This window comes from Mus musculus, chromosome 3 (assembly GCF_000001635.26).
Source record: "Mus musculus strain C57BL/6J chromosome 3, GRCm38.p6 C57BL/6J".
In the NCBI taxonomy this organism is placed as follows: domain Eukaryota; kingdom Metazoa; phylum Chordata; class Mammalia; order Rodentia; family Muridae; genus Mus; species Mus musculus.
Window position 1 is genome coordinate 38,445,550 of NC_000069.6, and position 20,485 is coordinate 38,466,034.

Here is a 20,485-nt window from a genome sequence, read left to right on the forward strand (position 1 = left end):
GCTAGAATTATACTGTTATTCATTAGATTGATTTATTTACCTTATGTGGGGATTTGCATGTACCAAGGTGCACATGTGCAAGTCAGAAGACAACTTACAAGGAGTCAGTTATAAGGAGACTACTATGTGGCTCCAGGGGACTGAACCATGTTGTAAGACTTGGCAGTAAGTCCCTTTACCAACTGAGTCATCTTATCAGTCAAGACATCACAGAGGCTGGTTTGTCACTTTCTAGAATGCTATCTATTAGCTTTAAGTGTTCAGTGAGTATTTCTGGACTGAATAAATGAACCTTCCAGGGAATAAATGGGCTTTCCAGGGAAAGGTGCTGATGCGGTAATTCTTGGCCATAAACTGTGTGTCCAGAATTCAGATTAGAGCATCAGATTTCAGGAGGGGAGAAAGTGAGGAGCTCTCAGAAGTACCTGAGGCTAAGCTACCAGCTTTCATGGTTACTTCTTTGTCAAATTCTCAATGGTCCACAGGTCACAAAATTCACTGTGTGAATTAAGAATTTTACTAGATGGTGAATATGATGACAGCTAAACAGAAGAAGCCCTAAGTGTCAAAAATGCAAAAACAATAATAAGAAATCCAAGAAATGCATGAAGAAATGTAAAGAGTGTTCTTGTACAGAGCAAATGGTATAGGGCCCATCTCATCTCTTAAGGCTTCTTATTACTATTATTATTTCTTTTCTTAAAGTTATACTTTTTTTTATTTTTCCATCTTGGTCCATGGTTTCTTCTATTCATTTCATTACTAATATGTGATTAGACCCAACTGTTTCCATTTCAGTTTCTATTCAGATGTCTGTCTGTCAAAGAGGTTATCATCCGGTCTTGGAGACACATAGATTATTGACAAATAGAACTTCTGGTAGACCCACAATACAGAAAGAGTTGGCTCACCAGGAAGTTCTTGCCTCTGACGGGTAGATGCCTACATTCACTCTTACTGTGTCTGTGAAAGAGTTTTCCTCTGTGCTTTCCAGATAAAGAGAAAATGGATCACGTCCACACATCATCGATGGCTCTAAATTCTTCTTTAAGAAGTCAACTGAAGTCAACTCCGTGGTTGCCAGCCAGTTCAAAGAGTTTGAGACCTGCCTGGTATCTGCTAAAAGCGATCGAGCAGCAGGCATGTTTGCATAAGTGATGAAGAACTGGCATGCTCCGTTGCTGCACTCAACACAACTGAACCGAACAGATGGGAAGGCAGGGATAGATGATAGATACTCATTCGTGCTACGAGTTGGGTTCCTGTTTGAGCATGGCTAAGCTAAGAATATGTTCTGTCAGGTGGCCTAAAATAGCAGGATTTAAATGTGTCTCCCAGCACCCAGCTGTTTCTGAATGAAAAGAGAACACTACTGAAAGTAATTGAACACTTACTCCGAGAAGATGATCCGAACACACAGGGATAAGGAAGGCTTGATTTCTATCTAATGTCCAGCATCAGCAAGGTCAGTCTACTCCAGATAACACAGTAAAGGAATGAGTAAAGGCAGAATACACTGCAGTGGTATTATAAAGAAAGGGCCTCTCGCTGGGAGAGGGGGACTAAGGTCATTGGAGGTGGCTATAGCTGAGAAAGAGGAGGAAATTACTTTAGAAAGGGGAGGGGCTTGCTGAAGCTTGCGGGGGGGGGGGGGGCTGGTGAGAGGGAATGTATTGGAAGAAGTCATTGGAAAGGCAGATAAGTCTGAGAGGGGCCCTATGTGTCACTGCCTTAGAAATGAGAGCTCCTACAGCCCCTTCATTAAGTTAAAGACCTAATCTTTTTCTGAAATGACCTTAGTAGACAGTCACTACATCAGCATGCATCGGTATGATCCTTCAAAAGAGCAGACAAACGCGCAGCAATAGTAGTCAAAGAGTAATAATAATATCTGCTTTAGACCTACTAACAGTGTGGAGACAAAGTCCAGTGAAGTTAGAGTAAAGCTTAGGCATCTGGAAGCACAAACTGCTCAGTGGAAACTTGTCGACCCAGCCAGAAGGGTTATTTGATTTTCTGAGTAAAATTTAACAGAAAACTTTGGGGGTTTTCTTTTCTCTTCTGGGCATGAGCCTCACCCAAAGGGGATCTTTGATACTGATTCAGTAGAATGAACAACTGTGCCTGTTCACAGGCACCAGTGTGACCATTGGCTGGCTGCATGGAAGCTGGCAGTCTCAGGTTTGGATATACAGTCTTTGCAGTGTCCTTAGACGTGCACACATCGGAAGCTTGCAACTTTATGACAGATAATGACAATGGCAAACATTTGGTTTAAGTTCATGTGTGTGCTGGTGCATGTATGTGTGGGTGGATGTGTACAGCTATGTAGCAGTGAGTGGAAAATAGAGAACAATCTCGGGTGGCATTCCTTTGGTGCTCTTGCTGTGCTTTGGACAGGGTCTCCCACTGTCTCAGTGCTCCTGAATGAAGCTTGGCTGTCTTGTGAGCCCCAGGGATCTGCTCCACTCTGCCTCCCTGAGACATATGGTAGCCAAATTATTAAAGCACCATCAAATGTGAAAAAGCACATGGTTAATTTAACATGGTCTCTTTTCTCACAAGTATATTACTTTCCTTAGACACAAGAAGGACAACATTAGAAAAGACAGTACTGCATTAATCCTGGTCTGCAGAGAAGCCTAAGCAGGTACCATGCTGATAATGGCCCGCAACTCTGCTGCTTACATTGTAGGGGCAATGAGCCTTGGGAGGCTCAGAAAATATTCAACGCAATTATGCTAGTGAGTATATCAGATTTGTCAAAGCACCCTGAACTTGCTGGTGGCATATATGTAGAATCCCAGCACCCGGGGGGGGGGGGGGGCTGAGGCAGGAGGATCAAGGTCATTCTCTGTTCTAAAATGAGTTTAAAGGTAGCCCCACAGCCAAACATTAGGGGAAGTTCAGAGTACCCCACAGAAGAGGGAGATGAAGGACTATCGAAGCCAGAGGGGTCAAGTACACCAGAACTCAACCCACAAAGATCAACTAAGCATGGTTCTTAGTTCTTACAGATTGAAGTGGCAGTCACAGCCTGCATGGGTCTACCTAGGTCCTCTGCATGTATGTTATGGTTGTGAGCTTGGGTTTTTGTGGGAGTCCTAACAGTGGGAGTCAGGGATCTCTGACTCCTTTGCCTGCTCCTGGAACCCTTTCCCTCCTACTGGGTTGCCTCCTTCAGCCTTGCTGTGAAGGACTGTGCCTAGTCTTAGTGCATCTTATGCCAAGTTCAGTTGATATCCCTGGGAGGCCTGCTCTTTTCTGAAAGGAAACTGGGGAAGAAGGGATCTGGGGGAGAGTGGAAGTGGGAGTGGAGGACTGGGAGGAGAGGCTGCAGTTGTGACCTATCTCCCTGTCTCTTCTGCCCACTGGCTGAACTCTACTTGGCCAAGTGTTCTTAAAATCCCTAAGTATCTCTTACTGCTGCTCAAACACCTCCTACATTAAAATTGCTTAGAATAAGTTTGTTTTTAATTAACCTATCAAGTGTACAAAAATATGAGTAAGTGAATGACTGCAGAAAATTATGAGCCCTGGGGAATTCCATTAAATTATAAAGTCATGAAGGATACACACACATACACACACACACACACACACACACACACACACACACACACACACACACACACACATCTATACACACATGCATGGTCAGTGCTGGGTTCTTCTGGGGAAAGCAAATATCCAGAGAAGGGACTCAGGCTTACCAAAGGAGGAGCACACTTTTATTTAGAAAACAATTCATTTTTTTCCAGAAAATTAAAAAAATATTCAGGGTTAAGACTGTAGTAAAACCAAGGGGCACATATGTGTGTACACAGGTCACAGGGTCACAGTAAAAAGCTGACAGTGAGATACAACAGGAATTCTGTCAGAGGAGAGGAAGAACAGGAAAGCAAATACTTATCCAAGCTTCACAGGAGATAAAGGCTAAATCTTGCCTCTTAGCCTCCTTTGGACAGTGTTTTTGTTGTTGTTGTTGTTTTAATCTCCCTCTCCTTCAATGGTTTTTAAAATTATAAACTTAAAAAAAATCTTACTGTAAGTATATCAAGCACATGCTACTATTTAAAGGACGAAATTAAACCAAGGCATCTTCTGTAAAGCAAATAGATTTATTCTGCACTTCATGTACATCGGGATGTTTTCGCATACTATAATACAAGGAATAAAATAAAACTTTACACTGTGAAATTCAATGTACATTTTAGGTTATTTACACACCCCACACAGAGCGAACAACAGAAAGAAAGCATTTGTCTGCAACTACATTTGCGGAAAGGGTTGACGGAGGGCAGAGTAAGCAAAACGAACAGTTGCATAGCCAAACAGCGGGAGAACTTGTTCCTGTCTCTGAAGTACTGGACTGGTTTTGGTTGAGGAATCTGGTAGGGGTGGGAGAGGATGGAATAAAAGGTATTCATTGTACACCATAGAGCACGGGTTTCCCGGTCCTCTTTTTCCCCAAACTTTCCTGGACCCCTTCAGACGCTTACTTCTTTCATGTTTCACCACATGTCATACCAGGGTCACTGACCTTCGAGAAGGGGTATAATGGGTCACTACAAAAAAAAGTTACAAACACACGACGTCCTAAACAGTTGATTTACAAAATTTAAATATTTGAATTTCAAAAATAGCCATTTATTATTATTTTTTTATTTGTGGGACCGTTTCTTATCTTTGTAATAGAGAAGTCATTGTTTTTCCCAGTTGTGGTCCTATCCCCTCCCCCACCCCAAAATGACCAAGTACAGCAAGCAGGCTGGCTACAGCACCCTGGTCAGCCTGGTCCTCGCCAGAAGCTGTTTTTGTTCTACTTTAAATCAGTTAATAATAAAAACAAAACAAAAGGGAAAAAAATCCCAAGGAATACTTATGAGAACCCTCTTTTTTCTAACAGGTTTTTCCCCTAACATCTGTTCCACACTTATAAAGATGGACACAAAGACACTTGGAAACACAACTCCCTAATGCCTTGTCTTTGCCCTTTGGTCACAAGGTGCAACTTTCAAAGTAATAAAATTAAATAAATATGATCTTAATAATTCAAAGTGAATAGAAAAACTGGCAGCTTTTGGGTTATCTTTCTTAAAAAAAATACACCTAATAAGAAGTTGGAGGCTCCTCTTCTACGGTAAATGTGTATAAGTGTGTAAGGAGTCACACTGTGTCCAGTAACAGGGTGTGAGCACACTTATCAACAGATTCAGAAACACTTTTAAGACTGCCTTCCAAGAGTCCTGTTAAGTGTCATTAATCAATGTCCCATAGGGACAAGAATTCAATCCTTGAAACATTCACATTTGACTTGTCAGCATCAACCACCTGTCACCTTAAATTTGAGTGAGTTCATCAGCTGTCCCTCATCCTGGGTATGACTGACAGATGACACACAGGAAATGAGTTTGGCTGACACTGAAAAGCACAAGGCAAGGGAAAGCTTCCACAAACACTCAAAGTGTTTCTCTCAAAGAGAGTCACGCATTGCAAGCAATTACGCATCTGAGCTTCCACAAAACAACACTCCTTGTGCCCTCCACATGCAGTGACCATCACTGGCCTCTCACTAAAACATTCCAAAGTTTTCAGTAGTAGCAATGGTTTTGTGCTCAATTTCCAAATTCTCTTTCCCCATTTCCCCTTAGCAACAGCACGTGGAGAGCACCGAGTCCCCAAGGCTGGGGAGATGAACAGGACTCAACTCAAGGATCAAACCATCCTTGGCTTCCGAATCATCCTGCCAAATGCTTGCATGATCCATCTAAGCTGCTCCACATTCCTCCCTTAACCATGGCATCCAGACATCCTGTGTGCAATTGTGCAAAGAAGAAAACAGGAAAGAGTTTGTGGCTAGAAAAGTGCAGGCCCATCACTTCTATCAAATAACAAAACGAGTGCTGTGACTGATGGTTCCTGGTATCACTTGTGATAGACAGCACACTGTACATTCAAAGAACATCCATTCCACCAAGCCATTCACATGTACCCAATTGCTTCTGACTGGGGCTAATTTGATCATGCAGTAACTGGCAAGTGGAAACAGCTCAGAGCAGTGAGCATTCAATTACAATGATAGATTACATTTCATTTAGCTGGAGGAGTCGAAGGCAGCCAGTGAATGATTTAGGGATCAGAGCGTCATCCTTAGTTGGACCTGGAGTCTCTGCCTGACACGTGCCCCCAGGCACTGACTGCTCTGTCCCTGAGAATGTCCAAGCTTCAGGAATGATGGTCCATCTATTTGCAGGTGGGATGACAGGCAGGTAGAAGATGGCTCAGAGCCTCTGTGAATGCACAGAGTAGCTGCAGTTGGACTGGTTGGCATGTGCCTGCTCTGTCACATTAAGCCTGACACAGACGGTCCTTGATTGGGAAAATGGAGATTTAAACTACCCGAGTGACTCTACACCACCAGAATTGATCCCCGTGGAAAATTCATCACAAAGTCATTTTTCACCTCCGTGTGGCATCAACACAGACACTCGTTTTTATCCAATGCTGAAGGTTAGTGGACAGGAAACAGTTGCAAGAATTGCTTTATTGAGTAACATCTATTAAATACACAAGAACCAGGCATACCAGACAATGCGATGGGACTGAGTACACACCACAACGCAGAAAACAATAAATACGGAACACTGCCTTTGCGGAGACACCTGACCGTGGCACATGCACGTTTACCAAATGGGAAAATACTCAAAACCGGGTTTGGTTGTATGGAGGAACTGCAGTTTACATCTGCATTTATTCGGTGTGGTGGAGACTGCTTCAGCATGGGGGCTGTGCTGAGAAGGGCAGCCTTACTGGGTAGGCACATGACAGTAAGTCAGGACACAGTACTGCGGGCGGGAGTCAGTCTCAGCAGCACGCCCTCAGGCATCTGGCTTCCATCTGGCAGCTGAGCGGCTCCTCCAACCACAATGCCTTCTGTCTCATACAACTGGAACCTGGAAAAAATAAAAAATAAGATAATTTCTACACTTTTCTTATGACAGTTTTAAGACCTTATAAAATAATATATTATCCACTTGCTATTTATGCATGTTAGTATGTAAAGAACAATTTCAATATATACACAAGTATTCATTTTTCTCCCAACATTGACCTTATATCCTATTTTTAGTATCTGATGTAGATGCAGTCTTTCCCTTTTACAAGAGATCTTAGGAGCTGAGGGGTTACACCGCCAGAACCAAGAGTCTGGAGAAGTAATCTTGATTGACCATCCATCCGTCCTTACATTTTAGAAAATATAAAACATAATGATATTTAAACTGTACCGCCAAAGACAAGAGGAAAAAGAGATGTAGATGCTAGCTTGCCTGTGTGTGACTGTCACCAGAAGTCAGGTCTCTATAAAGTCACTGTACTTCAGACAAGATGTTTAATGAAACCTTCAGTTTATTCATTCCATGGAAAAGTACCTGCCTCTCAGGGAGCCCCCGGAGTGCAGACATGAGCACCTGCTACTTCTCCACCCACTTCTACCTATGCAGTGAAGCCTCTGCTGAGGTGAGGATAAAAATGCTTTTATTTAATATGAAATATTAGTGACCTGAACATAATATATGCTATCTATATCTTGCCCCTAAATACGTAAGTAAGTAAATTTAATAAATCCACACCCTTCACCATGGTCCAACACCTGTGTATATTACATGCCAACACTACTAGACTTTTTCAAGACTTTTTATTTATTATAATAAAACTTGATTACTAATTTAAATCCATGACCTGTTTCTGGGTGAAACGTAGAATTAACATGTAGCAACTAACCACTAGGTACCGCTCAGTGCTTCAAAACCAAACAAGGAATATGTAGAAAACAACCCTGTTTTTCATCAGAAATCTCCTGATAGACGGGAATGATAATACAGGATAAAACTCTTAATTTAGGATTAATAAATGATATATTGATCTACTCATCTACTTATCCAATACAGTTTTACTGAAAGAGTGCCACAGGTTTGGACCATGTACCAAGCACATGAACACAGCATCAAATACAAACATATCCCACTCAGTGTAACACTTTGAGGGGGGAAAAGGGAGAGGAGATAAAGAATAGATTACACATCTATGCATATATGTATCATCTACTGTACATCATCTGTCACCCACTGTCTCTATTACCTATCATCTTCTCATCATCCATGTATCTACACATCTATTACCAATCTGTCATCTGTGTCTATTAGTTATCTACATATCAGCATAGCTATCAGTTATCTACTTTCTACTACCTGTTAGCGATCCTATCATTGATCTGAGCGTCTGTATATGGATCTATCGATCCTGTGTTATGCAAGTGCTTTGGATAGGTGCTGGAGTTTGGAGGACTCACACTGAACACACCACTGGGATGAGCTCCATGAATACATAGGGAGAGGAGCCTGAAGGGCCTTGAGAGCACCAAGCAGGGGCCATTTTAAGGAAGAGGAGTTAACAGTTTGGTTCCTTTATGCTTTGCCGTGCACCTTACCTCTCACAAGGGCGTTTCCTTCTTGTAGTTGAAGCTGGGGTCAGAGCCCTCAATCTGGAGCTTCAGGGCTTGTTTGAGGTTCAGCTCTGTCTCCGAGGGGGGGAAGCCCTCCAGCACCTCCTGATGCCCTCGCTCCTGCACGGTTCGAGGGACGGAGACCCTGCCCAGGAACACCTGGTTGCTCTGCAGATGGTAATTGGGGTTCGTCATTATCCCATTCCTCCTCTTCTGCTCACTGCTCTGCTGGTGGATGAGAAACTGCGGCTGGGCACGGCTGCTGTCCTGAGATGAAGGGACCACGATTTTACACTGAGATTCAGCTGGCGTCTGTTTAGGTGGGCTACTCCCAGACTTGGCAACAGGTCCCCTTTTGTCAAACTGAGTCATTTCATACTCTAGAACCTTTGGCTGTGAGGAGCTATTCTGTTTAGCCTTCTTCCCAGCCGACCCAGACTTGCTGGAGTTGTCTGACTTGCCTCCTTTATTTGACTTTGTTGACTTCAGACTCGGTTTCACCTGGCTCCATTCAAACTCACTACTGGGAGAATTATGGCTGTGTCCTAAGGACTGGGTTGTGGATGAGGGGGACACGACGGACTGCCTGCTCCTGCTGCGAGGCAGTGAGTGCTGCTGGATCTGCTCCGTGAATGACAGGCTATGGAAACTGTCAATGGGCACCGTCTGAGCCGTGGCTGTGGAGGACGTCGTTCTCAGAGATGAATTTTTTGAGCTTTTCAGAGAATTGTTGGACAGGGATGACTTTTGCCGATCCACGGTCGAGTCTGGAGACTCTGACGGAGAGCTGAAGGCATGAGCGGGCCCATTGGGCAAGCCCCGGAGGGAAGGCTGCAGATCTCCTCCGCCAGTACCACCAGAGCTGTTGGACCTGATAGTCAGAGACTGCATCTTGGACGGTGCCGACTGTGGAGGCTTCTGCTCCATCGTGTGGACAGGGGAAGGGGAGCAGCCATTCAGACTGGAAGCACCGTATTTTTCTAACAACTTAATGATCTGAGAATGCCCGTTTTTGGCTGCCACCCTCATGGCAGTGCGTCCAAATTGGTCGGCATGATTGGGATCAGCACCGTGTTCCAGCAAAACCTGCACTACATCCACATGTCCCTCCTGGGCTGCGATGCAGAGGGCGGTGGCTCCTTGGTTGCATGTGTGGTCCACCACAGCGCCATGCTCTATCAGAAGCTGCACCACTTTGACATGGCCCTGCCAGGCTGCAGACTGCAAGGCTGAGCGCTTCTCATTGTCTGCTGCATTGACATCTGCATGGCAAGCAATAAGTACCCGCACCATCTCCACGTGACCCTGCCAGCAGGAGACGTGCAGCGCTGTCCTTCCCTCCGCATCACTGGCCTCCACATTTGCACCATTTTCCAAAAAATACTCGGCCATTGTCAGCTGGTTTTCTAAGGCCAATATGTAAAGCGTGGGCCGCCCGTCAGCATCTTTGTAGTTCACATCAGCCCCATGGCTAAAGAGTAACTCCACGATGTCCCTGTGTCCTTCCAGGGCAGCAACACGTAATGCATTTCTCCCATCATAGCCTCGTTGATCGATGTTGGATTTGTTCTCCAGCAGGATCTGTACACAGTCATAATGGCCCTCTTGGGAGGCCAAAATGAAGGGGATGCGCCCATCATTGTCTATCTCATTTGTTCTAGCACCTTGTTCAATGAGAGCTTCACATATTAACCTGTGACCCTCAAAAGCTGCCATGTGTAGAGGCGTCCAGCCAGCATCGTCTCGGTGGCTCTCGTCCAAGCCTCTGTCCAAGAGAGTGCGCACCACCTCCACATTCCCCTGTGCCGAAGCTATGCTGAGAACTGTTCTGCCTTCGCTGTCGATGCTGTCCACGGCTGCGCCCCAGAACAGAAGCGTGTTGACCACGGACGCATGCCCCATGGAAGCTGCAGCCAGAAGGGGCGTCCGCCCGTTGTTATCGGTGTGATCGACATCTGCTCCTCCTTCTAGCAGCAGGTCCACCACATCCACATGACCTTCGTAGGCGGCCACCAGCAGGGGGGTCATGCCATCCTTGTCACAGTGATCTACCTCAGCCCCTCGATCAATCAGGAGGCTCACGACTGACGCGTGCCCTTTGCTTGCAGGCACACAGAGCGCGGCCACGGAGAGGGCTGTCCTGCCGTCCACGTCCTCGTGGTTTACCTCTGCGCCATGGTCCAGCAGGTGCTCTACGATCTCTCTGTGGCCCATATATGCTGCAGCTATGAGTGCAGTCCTCCCTTCGTTGTCCGCTTTGTTGACCTCGGCACCATGTTGTAGCAGGTTCAGGACAATGTCCTCGTGGCCACCCCAGGCTGCTGCACGCAGAGCAGTTCGGCTGTCTGCATCTGCACAGTCTACCTTTACGCCAGCGTAAAGCAGGGCCGACACCACCTCGGTGTGGCCGCCCCAAGCAGCAGACCTCAGGGCTGTCCAACCGTCCTGATCTGTATGATTGATGTTGGCTCCACACCCAATTAGACAGTTAACCACCTTTGTGTGCCCTTGTCTAGCAGCTAGAGTGAGTGGCGTGTGCCCATGGGCGTCTTCGATCTCTAAGTCGGCTCCCCTGGAGACAAGCAAATTCACAACATCCAGACTGCCACTGTATGCGGCATTGGCCAGCAGAGTTCTCCCATTGGAATCACACTGATTGACAGAGGCTCCGTTATCCAGTAAAGTCCGAATGGAGTCCTCTCTCTCCAGGGCTTGCCGGACAATGCAGGAGGTGTGATCATCTTCGCTGTTGACATGAGCACCAGCTCGGATCAGCAGCTGCAGGACCTCTTGCTCCTTGGGTATCAAGGTGGACAGGGAGTCTTTGACTGGGGTACCATTCCATATCATCCACAGAGCCAGTTCGGCTGGCTCCAGCTGCAAGTTTGAATTAATCAAGTGCAAGGCAAATTCTTGTGCTTCCAGCGGGGTCAGGTTCCGGGCCTGGCAGGTGTAGCTCATGGCCAGCATCCTGTGTCCTTCTGCAGCGTTACACAGGTATTTCTGGGTGCAGTGCTTCACATCCAAGAGCCACTCGGCAAAGCTGTGGTGAAACAGGATCTTGGTGCTGCCCAAGCCATCCACCAAGAGCTTGGAGAGGACGTCTAGCTTGCGCTGAAAGTCTTCCAAGGTTAGAGACATATTTTTGGTCCACACAGCATGGTATAATTCTGTCATGGTCAGGGGCCGGCAGGCTGCCAGGATCACGTTCAGAATGGGCTGAACTTTGGCAAACTGTTTTCGGACAAAAAGTCTCTGGCAGAGCCAGAGGTAGAGACCATTCAGAGTTCCCGGGATGTCCCGGATCTCCCGAAGCATGATGAAGTTCTCTACGACGCCATCCAGCACGCGCTCCAGATACAGGAAGCACCCACTGCTCTTGATGTGCAGCTGGTTCAGCGTCTCAGCCGTCTCCTTGGTGAGGTGCTGCCGCAGTGCCTCCTCTTGATCCAGGCGGTGGAGGATGTACTGCTGAACATCCTTAACGATATATGCCTTCCGCAGGTCATCCAAACTGATCTTCCGGAACCCTGCGGAAGACGACCCGGTTGAGTAAGTAGAGTAGAGGTGGGCATATGTGTGAAGAAAGTGAGCCAATACAAATAACCTGACTCACGGATTAGTACTAATAAGAGAATCTACCTACACCTGCTAGTATGCAAAGAAGTTTGCATATAAAAACATATAAATGGCAAAGCAATGATTTCATTTTCCTACCAACAAGTGTGGCTAATATCTGTTCTTGCAGTGTGGTGCCCATTTCAAGTCCTTTGCAAGAAGCCCTAAGTGGAAACAGACAGGCATACCCAGCTGTAGAAGTACCCTGTGCAGATATACCTGAGCAAGTCTGTGAGAGACAAATAGGACTGTTTTTCCCACAACTACAGCTCTTTGCACCCATCCACTTGACCATACATTAGGTTTAATGTGAGTGGTTTATATCCAAACAGAATACCAGTCACATTATAACAAAGTGCTTTATGATATCAAATTAAAATAATTAAATTTCAGACTGTTAGGAAATAACTGGAACCAATTAAGATGTAAATTGCCAAATTATGTTTGTAAAACTCTAGGTCTGTGAAAATAAAGCCACTTACTAAAAAAGTTCAACCAAAGCTAAAGAATGCACCAGTGGTGGCTACTCTTAAGTTTTTCAAAGAGGGCTTTGCCAGCATCTCCAGAGGAACATTAGTATACAGAGCTGGACTTGTTAGGTAACCATTTGCCTCATGGAAGAAGCAGCTACAAATAAACTCGTCAAGGCTGGTGTGCCTTCAGAATACGTTCCAGAATCAGTCACAGGCAGAGCAAAGCATGACTGCAGGCAAAGCTTTTAGAGAAAAGACACACTCCAGAAGGGACCATGGAGGCGGTGACAACAGCAGGTACAAAATCCCATGCTTGCTGGGGATTAGGAGCAAAAGGTGGGCCACACAGGGCTCGGTGAGTGTGGGTAAGTCAAAGGTGACCAACACCTTCCTTGACCAACAGAACAGAAAAGAATATAACTGAAAAACAAACATCTGAACCCAAGCTTCAAATACTTGAAGGAAATTTTTGAAAAGCACATTCTGCCAACAAAAGCAAAATAAAATAACACATGTGGAAAGCTACCATTCTACTGTGGGATCTATAACCACACCACATGCACACAGGCACCCACAATACCTAAATTCTCCACTCCAGAAGATAAACTCTGAAAAGGGCTCTGACCTCCAAGGAGGGTGGGTATGGAACTGAGTTTGCCCTGAGTCTGGTCTCTCCCCTGTTCTTGGCCATGGTAGAATGCACTCCACAGCACAGCCTTGGCCATGTCCTTCCTGCCTTGTCTGCTTTTGCTCAGTGGGACTTTTCTTCCCTAGGCGAATACCCAGCTACCTAATAAACCCATGTGTGCGTTTCATGCTGTTTCCCCTTAGAGAACACTTTGCTTTCCTTTAGCAGCTGTACTTGAACAGTGTTAGAGATTTTTAAGTATAATTAGGCCAGTGGCATCTTCTTGGTCCAGGCTCTTTACTGACAATTGGAGATTTAATTATTTTAATTTGATAACAGAAAACAAACCCTTCCAACCTAAAGGAAGGCTGAGCACATCCCCAGGAATGTTTGGCCCCCTCCCCCCTCCCGGCCTGAAGAGATGACTGGCCTCCAAACCTCTTCCTATATGTTCTCTTTCTTGTTGCTTTACAAAGTCACTGAAACAGTTTAAGGTACAAAGGGATTTACCTGGTGAGGTGGTGCATGCCAGTAATCCCTGGGAAGCTGAGGCAGGAGGATTGTGAGTTTGAAGTCAGCCTGGGCTATACACCAAGTTCTAGGCCTATCGCTAATAAATAAAAGATTAATAAAGTGGTATATAATAGTGATTTAAAGTTTCCAAAGTGATGTGCACACAGACTGATCTATGTGAAAGATTACAACCCATTATGCAGAAATATCTATAATTTAAGCTAATTAACTAAAGTCATCTGATGAAAACTTGAGATAACAAAACCAGAATTGGGATAGGCCTCCACAGTGCCAGGCCTGATGCCTCCGAAGAGGGCAAAAGAAAATGCCATTGAGACAGCTCTCCTTGTGTGTGTACAGTACCAGGGACTAAGTGAGTTAAGTGCAAGCACGAAAGCTGCTTGAGTCATTCATCATGACTAGTGACTAATGGGGTCAGAGTCAGAGCTTTGTGTGATGCCGAAGTGTTTCCTTTCCTGGCAAAGCTGAGAAAGAAAATGATGTTCACAGAGATGGGAGGAGGAAGTCCAAGAGTATGGAACTGATGCTGTGCAGAAGGGTACAAAATATTTACAACTCGAGAGCAAATCTTTCCCAAAGCTAAAGAGTGATGTTGATTTACTAAGAATTTATATTTAACACCAGTAAAAATTATATATTTAATATGGGGTGGGCAGTTTGTGCCAACAATTCCAGCTCCATAGAAGCAGAAGCAGGCAGACTGTCACAGGCTCAAGATCTACCGATTGAGGCCATTCCAGCCAAGGCAAGCCTTAGTGGCAGGAACAAAGCAGAAGTGAGAGCAGAAGGTTTAGTTTATAGTGTAGCTCAGTAGTGTCAGTTGGGCCAGCATGGGTAAAGCTCTGATTAAGCTGCTGCTCCTGAGGGAGAAACTGAACTAACACATGCAACCAAGACCATCCACTGACCAGCAAGGTGAATACCCTGACCTCTGAAAATGACCCTATTTATTTATTGGGTCCCGGGGATGGAACTGAGCACCACACTCATGCCAGGGAAGGGCCCACAGGAGCCTTCTGAGGAACTCACATGGAGGCGGGGCCGCCTGGCCAGGGAGGCTCTCACACCCAGCTCTTTTATGTGGGCTCTGGAGCAGGTGCTTTGACAAATGAACCATCTTCCCAGGCCCCACTAAACCTCTTTTCTATTTTTGGTAAAATATTTCAGTGGGCATGACACTCCTTGATGCTGGCCAAACAAATGGGTTTGAGTCTCTGCTTACAAATGAGTGCACACAGTCGGTGCCCTGACAGGGGCCTGACCCCATGCTTACAAACAGGTGCTCTCACAGTCAGAATCCTTACAGGGCCAAAGTCTAGGCCCACACAGTCAGGACCCTTTTTCATGGAGACTGTATCCTAGATGAGAGGATAATTAGTTAAATATACACATGAAATCCCAACACATTTTAGTGGTATTAGATCCATGAAGAAAATAAAACCAGAGTGGGTATGTGACTATGTAGAAGGAAGGCACAAATAAACAAGAATGGAAAACACAGTCTCTGTGTGCGTGTCTTATTTGAGCTGTGACCCAAGTGGGAAGACAGTGAGAAGCTCGTGGGATGGACATTCCAGTACTGTGTGCAAACCTATACAGCAGACGAGGCAACACGGATGAAGAGAACCAGAGGGAGTCCTCACGCAGAGGCAGGCATGGACATCACTGTGTGTGTATGAAAGACTGTAACGAACACAAGTGGCCCATGTCCAGAGGACACAGGGCCTTACCCAGTGACTACAAGTAGCCTGGAGCACAAAGGGTCACTGACCATGCCACTCTGGCAACTGAGTGAGCATCTCATCCAAAGTGTCTGGGGCCAGAAGCAGTTGGGAATGTTTCACATTCTGAAATATCTGAATACACTAAGAAGAACGGAAACCATCTCCAAGTACAAAAACCCATCTGTCTCCCATGCACATTTATCCACACAGCTTGAAAGCTTGGGTAATATTTTAAATAACACACAAAACAGAATCTTGCCCTGGAGTTCTCCTTGGACGCACTCAAGCAGCTCCTGGGTTTCAGGTTGAAGATGATCACCCTGCAGTGAGAACACACCAACCTGCTGCCAAAGGACAGAGGAGAGAAAGCACAAGCAGGAGGTTTGTCCTCGTCCTCGGGGTTTCTACTGCTCTGATGAAATACCATGACCAAAAGCAACCTGAGAAGGAATGGACTCTTTCATCTTATACCTTGTACTCCATCAAGTAGGGAACTCAAGGCAGGAGCTGACTCAAGGGACCATGGAGCAACACTGCTTACTGGTTTGCCCCGCCCCCTAGACCCCCACCCCCAAGCTTTCTCAGCCTGCTTTCTTTGTACAGCTCAGGAGTACATCAATCAATCAATGCCCCACAGGCCAATCTTTTCCTCAACTGAGGTGCCATCTCTAGCCAAAACGTGTTCACAATAAACACCTGGCAGATAAAGTCAAAGACCCAGGCTTATAAGCAATACTAAAAATTCAGGTCAAAACTGATTTTTATTAACAGATGAGAATGAGATGACTAGAATTAGAGCCCTTGCCATGCCTCGGGCATAGCTAGCCTCACAGGACCCCACGTTACTGACAGGAAGCAGGAGCTTAGGCAAGCTACCCAAGGTCACACAGACAGTCTAAGCACTAATGTGCACATGCTATAGTGACTCATTTGTGCAAACATATGACATAGCTTGGGGCTGGAGACACACTCAGGGGTTAGAGCATGTGCTGCCTTTGAAGGGGACCCAAGTTTGATTCCCAGCATCTTCACTGGGCCACTCACAGCTACCTGTAACTCCACTTAGACAAGATGAGGAACTCAGGTGCACATGCCCCCACACATACTTAAAAATGAATTCAAAAAGTTCATAATGTGTATAGAACATAAAATGAGCTGATGCTACCAGGTGACTTGGAGAAGGAGACCACCTTTACCCTCCCCCATCAAAGGAGCTGCCACACCATACTGGCTACCGTCATGCTCACCCAAATACTGCTGCAGCTGCCCTTAGATTATATGAAGAGCTCTACTCAGCCCTGTCATGAAGAGAGGCTCACATATGAGAACCTGCCACAGGACTTCAGGAGCCACTGTAGAGATACTGGTTTAATGACTAATGAGCTGTTAAGTGCATAGAACTACTGATAAACGGCACAGCTAATTAATCACTACAGGAAGTAGGCAAAGACCGTTTTGGTATACATACACATTCAGGCATGTGTATGTGCCTATAGAGGCCAAGGAACAACCTTAGGGGTCACTCGTGATTGGCTAGGCTGGCTGTCTCTGTCTCCCCAGCACTGGGTTAAAGGTTTGTGTGCTCAGACCTGGCTGAGTTTGTTGTTGTTTATGTATGGGGGCTCTCAGGCTGCACAGCAAGCACTTTACTCACTGAATTACCCCCTCAGCTCAGGGAAAGAGGTTTCAGAAAAGCCAATGTAAGCGGTTTTAAAGCACACCACACCTTATTTTAAATGTGATCTTAAGGTGCAGGGATGGCGAGAGGCTGAGAAGGCTTCTGTAGCACTCAGATCTCTGTCCAAGTACTTGTTTACCAACAAGAACCCCTCCTGGTCCAGTTCTGTGTCCAGAACACAACACTCACCACTGAACATTTTAGTGACAGCTCTGCTCTGCTTTCGGGCAGAGCAGAGAAGCAGGAGCCATGGGGGAAAGAACTCGTGGTGACCAGCCAAGAGCTCTGCCACAGTCCCCGAGAGGCTGGGTGATGTCTGCTCCCCTTCCACCACATTGCAGCCTTCGTCCACGGAGTCAACCAACAGGTAGAGGCTCTGCGGGGGTGGCTTCATCCCCAGGAGTGGGAGCAGCACACACCTGTAAGACAGTCACAGAACAGGTCAATGTCACAGAGACGGTAGTGGAATTCATAGTTCAAACAAATATAATGTTATAAAAGTAAAGAGATTTCAGATAAAATGTATCTTCTATGTAATTCATGTCCTAAAAGCATCAGCTTCCATAGTACAGTGTGCACTGTATTTATTACGCACTTGCCTGTGTGTGTGCTGTGACTCAGCATAATTAAGGATGTTAGGAACTGGATCAAGCTGGATTTCAACACCCTTCCTGGTGTTCTGAGTCAGTAATAAAATGATTAGATGATTCTGAATGTGCTAAATACAGAAAGGCAGTTAAGCTTTGCAGACACCATAGGAGAAAGGAACCTATTGCCCTTGTTTGGTTTTGGTTAACTTGACACAAGCTAGGGTCATCTGGGAAGCAGCAGCCTCAACTGAGAAAATGCCTCCATTAGATTGGTGTGTGGGCAAGACTGTATTGCATTTTCTTGATAATCAGTGAAGTGGAGGACTGTGGATGGTGCCCCCCGGACGGGTGCTCCTGGGAAGTATAGGAAAGCAGGCTGAGAAAGCCACGATGAGCAAGTGAGTAAGCAGCACCCCTCCATGATCTGTGAGTCAGTTTTTGCCTTGAGTTCTAGTCCTGATTCTGCTCAGTGGTGCTTCATGGAAGTGTAAGATGAAATATACCCTTTCTTCAAGTTGCTTTTGGGTATGGTCTTTATCACAGTGATATTAACGTAAATAACACAGACATTGATACCAAGAGACCAGAACTACTAACATGAAACCTTCCCTTTGCTAATCAGTTTGACAACAGATATGGCTAGCTGAAGAATCAGCTGTGATAAAGAAGAGACCAATATCACTGAGCTCAGTGAAGTCTCTGGGAAGCGTTTCCTCAGGGTCAGCACACATAAGCTGTGGTGTAGAGTAGGCTAAGTCTGTACCTGGGTGCTAGCAATTGAACTTGGCAATGTGTAAGTGGTACTGGTTTTGAAGGCATAAAGGGTCACAGAAAACAGCTGAGGCTTGGCACTGTGAGAGGCCAGAAGAGGCCATTGATAAAGGTACAACCTCAGTTGCCTTAAAAAGCCCCAGGATTAAAGGGGCCATGTAGAGATGAATCCTGGCACCATGTGGCAGGGTCATCATCCCTGAAAACATCTCAGAGAGACTATGGTAAAGGCTGCAATGGAGACCTCAGCATTTTTGAGATGTCAGCATCATGAGATGACCACCATGGAAAGCAGCAGCTGTGGAAGGGAACAAGCCTGAGACTAAGACAAGCTGAGTATGCTGTGTATTGACAGAGCTGGAGAAGTAGAGATGCCTAGACTCTTTGGAGCCCAGAAAATTGTGAGTCTCAGATGAACTTTAAGCTACCTACATTGCTGGAGTTTGGTTTTGCGTTGGTCTGTGACTGTGCCCTAATTCTTGGAGGGTTTTGTTTGTTTATTGTTTTCTTAGTTTTTACAGGTACTCACTTATGATGCTGACTTAGTTAGGGTTACCATTGCTGGGATAAAACACCAGGACCAAAAGCAATTTGAGGAGGAAAGGGTTTCTGTCACTCACAGTTCCGTACATCATCAAAAGCTGTGGAGGAGCTCAAGCAGAGCAGGAGCTAATGCAAAGGTGGTGGAGGAGTGCTGCTTACTGGCTTGATTTTCCCAGGCTTGCTCAGCTTGCTTTCTTATAGAGCCTAGGACCACCAGCTCAAAAATGGCCTCACCCACAGTGGACTACACCCTACCACATGAATTAAGAAAATGACCTATAGGCTTGACTATAGCCCAATTTTATGGAGGCACATTCTCAATTGAGGTTCCCTCCTCTCTGACGATTCTTGCTTGTGCCAAGTTGACATAAAACTGGCTAGCACATTCAGTCTCTTTAAAATATCCAAGTCTCCTTAAAAGGCTTGCTAGTTTTATGTCAAGTTGACACAGCTAGAGCTATCTACAAGGTGAGAACCTCAATTGAGAAAATGCCTCCATAAGATCCAACCGTAGGGCATTTTGTTAATTAGTGATTGATGAGGACAGAGCCCACTGTGGGCGGGGCCACCCCTAGACTGGTAGTCCTGGCAGTCCTGGATCGCAAGCCAGCAAACAACACTCTTCAATAGCCTCTGCATCAGCTCTCACCTCCTCCAGGTTTCTGACCTGTTGGCACTCCTGCCTTGACTTCCTTCAATGATGGACTATAATATGGAAATGTAAGTCAAATAAACCATTTTGTCCCCAAGTTGTTTGGTTATAGTGTTTCATCACAGCAACAGAAACCCTACCTAAGACACTGAACTTTTCAAAGTGCTAGATTTAAAAAAAGAAAAAGAAAAAAGAAAAAAGACTATAGGATATTTAGTTACATTGGTTCACGTTGCAAATACTAAAATGACATCATGGGGACAAACAGAAATGAAAAGGTAATGGTTTAATAGTTACATGTTTGTATGTCAAGTTGACAAGGGCTAATAGTATTTATTGGTTATTTTCTTACCAACTTAACACAAGCTAGTCATTCAAGAAGAAGAAGAAACCTTAAGTGAAAAGGAGCCTTCATCAGACTGCCCTGTAGGCAATTCTGTGGGGGCATTTCGTTGATTTGTGATTGAAATGAAAGAGTCTACCCTGGGCAGACAATCCTGGAGAAAGTCTGGGTAACAAGCCAGCACTCAGCACTACTCCATGGCTTCTGCTTCAGATCCTGCCCTGACTTCTTCATGATGGACTACAACTGTAAGCTGAAAGAACCCTTCCTTCTCAGGTCGCCTTTGTTCATGGCGTTTTAGCACAGCAACAGAAGAGCAGCTAATAGACTTATCATATGATTAACAGTATTAAAAAAGTAAACATTTCTCACAGGGGATCCGTGCGTGGAGAAGGTCTAACCCATACTCAGTCTGAAAGACTGTA

General features: G+C 45.5%; 1 protein-coding gene across 3 annotated transcripts in view; it reads right to left on the reverse strand.

Moving 5' to 3' along the window:
• Positions 1-3,709: 3,709 nt before the first annotated feature.
• Ankrd50 (ankyrin repeat domain 50) overlaps positions 3,710-20,485 on the reverse strand; it is a 35,604-nt gene continuing 18,828 nt past the window's right edge. Inside the window, exons 3-5 of one of the 3 annotated variants that reach the window (NM_001373894.1) lie at positions 17,351-17,580; positions 8,492-12,036; positions 3,710-6,956 (exon numbers count right to left, since the gene is read on the reverse strand). In NM_001373894.1, the coding sequence (NP_001360823.1) occupies positions 8,495-12,036; positions 17,351-17,580 (3,772 nt within the window). In that variant the 3' untranslated portion in view covers positions 3,710-6,956; positions 8,492-8,494. The remainder of the gene's footprint in view (positions 6,957-8,491; positions 12,037-17,350; positions 17,581-20,485) is intronic. The other 2 variants (XM_006535582.4, NM_001167883.1) reach the window with 2 other exon arrangements.